Raw genomic sequence first — 2,915 nt, forward strand, 5'->3', positions numbered from 1 at the left:
ATATATATATATATATATATATAGATATAGATGTTTTATGAAAATAATAATTTTTGTTTGGTGATAAATATTGTCCTAATTATTTGAGTATATTTTTGGGGCATTTTTTTGTTATTATTCCTAAAGATTTATGCAGCCTCTAGATCTAGGGTTGGTTACTTTGTAGAAATTTAGTGGGCCCCATTCTTAGGACAAAAAGCATGTGAATGCATAAAGATGGGTTTTTTACTTTTTGACAAGTACAACCTTTTCTTAGTACCATGCTTTTTAACCAAAAACATAAAAATCTCTTTATTGAATTTAATATTGTAATTTTTGACTTTCACATATATACATTTTATTTAAAAAGTTATTACAAATTTCATGAATTTGTTCCTTTAATACATTACATCAAAATAAAAAAAAAATCTTCAAAATTTATTATCTATCTTTAAAAAAATTGTAAATATTTTTAATATATTGGCACACCATTTCAATTATAGATAAATTAATCAAATATATAATTTAAATTTTGAAATGCAATTTTTTTTTATTTTCTTAAAAAGCATTCCTACAAAAAAGGTATCAAAACATTTAATGTTTTTTTTTAACATTTGTCTTGTTTAAGATCACATGTATCATATTCTATTCTATTTTATTTTATTTTACTTTACTTTGATGTTAATTAAAGGTTAATATAATGCATCATCTTCAATCCCTTGAATGATTGCAGGACTTCAATCTCACGGTATCATACTACTTGTCACATTATCTTGTTGATATTGTCAATGAGAAGATTGGACGAGTCCTGAAGCTTGACTCATTACAAGGTAGCACTGAGTGGCTCAAGTTCGATATGCTCATCTTTAATACTTGGCATTGGTGGTCACGTAATGGAGCAACGCAACCGTACTTCACTTTCCCTTTTTTTTCAAAAATATATGAAAATAAAGATAGATTTTAGAGCAAAATGTTTCATTATTTAACTTAATTTAGTATTTATTAAGTTATTTCAAAATGAGGGTTTTTATATACCAACCCCCAAAACATTTAATATAATATAATTACCCAAAATTTCTCATTTTTCATTACATCCACCCTCTATTAGTTCATTGAATATTATATGTTGTTAAAATTTAAATTTTTAAGTTTGGATGACTAAAATATTATATTTAATGTTTTGGATGGTTGGTATCTAAACACACCTCAAAAATATAATTTATTTATTTATTTATTTATTGTAGATGGGATTATATTCAAGATGGTAATCAAATAGTAAAAGACATGGATAGAACATTAGCATTTTATAAAGCTCTAACGACTTGGGCCAATTGGGTTAGATCCAGCATTGATCCTTATACGAAGAAGGTTTTCTATCAAGGGGTCTCTCCTTCTCATTACCAGTAAGTAGATGCATAGTTTAATAAATTTAATATTTTGTTGCTTTTGTTAAACATTTTATAACCTTAATGTGTAGTTTAATAGTAAATTTTCATTTACCCATCAAAGAGAAAAGATTGTAAAAAAATAATGTAAATACATTTTTTCTTAAAAGATTAGGGCCATGTTTTACATACTCCTTTATTACAATAATTAGGTAGGATGTCTATTTCTAAACTGAACTTTTGTTAGCATTGGTATCTTCTTTTTTTGAATGTAGTGAATGAAATGACTTGTTTATTGAAGCTAAGAGGTCTTAGTTGGCACACTCAATAGGACCACACACACACTCTCTCTCTCTCTCTCTTTATTTTAATGGCATCTTGTCTTTACACACTCTCTCTCTCTTTATTTTAATGGCATCTTGTCTTTTTTGTTGATTGTGAGAGTTAGAGCTCAAAAAAATCAAATAAAACCTAAATAGATAACAAACACATAATGATGTTATAACAAGTTGATACATCATAATACATATTATATTATTTTCTCAGGCATTTCGAGGGTTTTCCTATTTGTGAGTTGTATTTATGAGTAGTAGGATATTTTGAAAGTGATGAATTATTTTTCCAATCAAAAATAAAATTTATTGGTCATTCTTTAAGAATGATATTGCCTAAGATAAGTATAACAATTGACCTATTGATAGGTAACTATGCTATGTGTTTAGGATAAACAAGCTATAGAACTATGTTACTACCAATTGCATAACAATTGACCTATTGATAGGTAACAATGCTATGTATTTTGACCTACTAGTTTGATCGCTTATAATTGTAGTAGTAGTAGATGAATAAGTAATAGATGCTTATGATGACTAGTCAAATAACATCAGCTGAATGACAGGCTTTGACAATAATGAATGAGTTACAATGTTCAAGCAATAATATTCCTATAATGATGATCGGGAAATTGTTGTCTGGCAACAACAACAACCAGATGATGATAAGCTAGCTATGATGATTGTTGATAGTGATCATTAGCATCAAATGAGCGGTGAAGCTCAGGACCTTCTTAGAACTTTTCTGATTTTAATTCAACACTCCCTTCATCATCGAAGTATATTACTCGCTTCAAAACTGAATGATATTGAGCTCATTGGATTCCTCTCATTAACATAGTTATTTCAATTACAAGCACCCGTCATGGCGGTACTTACATAAATTTTCAACTTCCTGTTTTTCTTTTCCCTTAAACAAGTGCAAATGAATGGGGCGGATCCTACACGAAGAGTTGCTCCGGAGAGTCGCGGCCGTTGAATGCATCGAGATACGTGGCATCACCACAAGAAGCCATAGTGAAGGAAATAATTCCCAAGGAATTAGTCACATTGCTTGACATCACATTCCTATCGCAGCTAAGGAAGGATGCTCATCCCTCCAAATACAGTGGAATCCATGCTCGAAATGACTGCAGCCATTGGTGCGTTGCTGGCCTGCCTGATACTTGGAATATGCTTTTATATGCATTACTAATACAGTAAAAAAGAAATATATATA

General features: G+C 29.5%; 1 protein-coding gene across 1 annotated transcript in view; it reads left to right on the plus strand.

Moving 5' to 3' along the window:
- LOC110022293 (protein trichome birefringence-like 38) overlaps positions 1 to 2,899 on the plus strand; it is a 4,123-nt gene extending 1,224 nt beyond the window's left edge. Inside the window, exons 2-4 of the mRNA XM_020721162.1 lie at positions 713 to 888; positions 1,224 to 1,382; positions 2,617 to 2,899. Coding sequence (XP_020576821.1) covers positions 713 to 888; positions 1,224 to 1,382; positions 2,617 to 2,899 — 618 coding nt within the window. The remainder of the gene's footprint in view (positions 1 to 712; positions 889 to 1,223; positions 1,383 to 2,616) is intronic.
- The last annotated feature ends 16 nt before the right edge of the window (positions 2,900 to 2,915 follow it).

This window comes from Phalaenopsis equestris, unplaced genomic scaffold, assembly GCF_001263595.1.
Source record: "Phalaenopsis equestris unplaced genomic scaffold, ASM126359v1 Scaffold000180, whole genome shotgun sequence".
NCBI classification, from domain to species: Eukaryota; Viridiplantae; Streptophyta; class Magnoliopsida; order Asparagales; family Orchidaceae; genus Phalaenopsis; species Phalaenopsis equestris.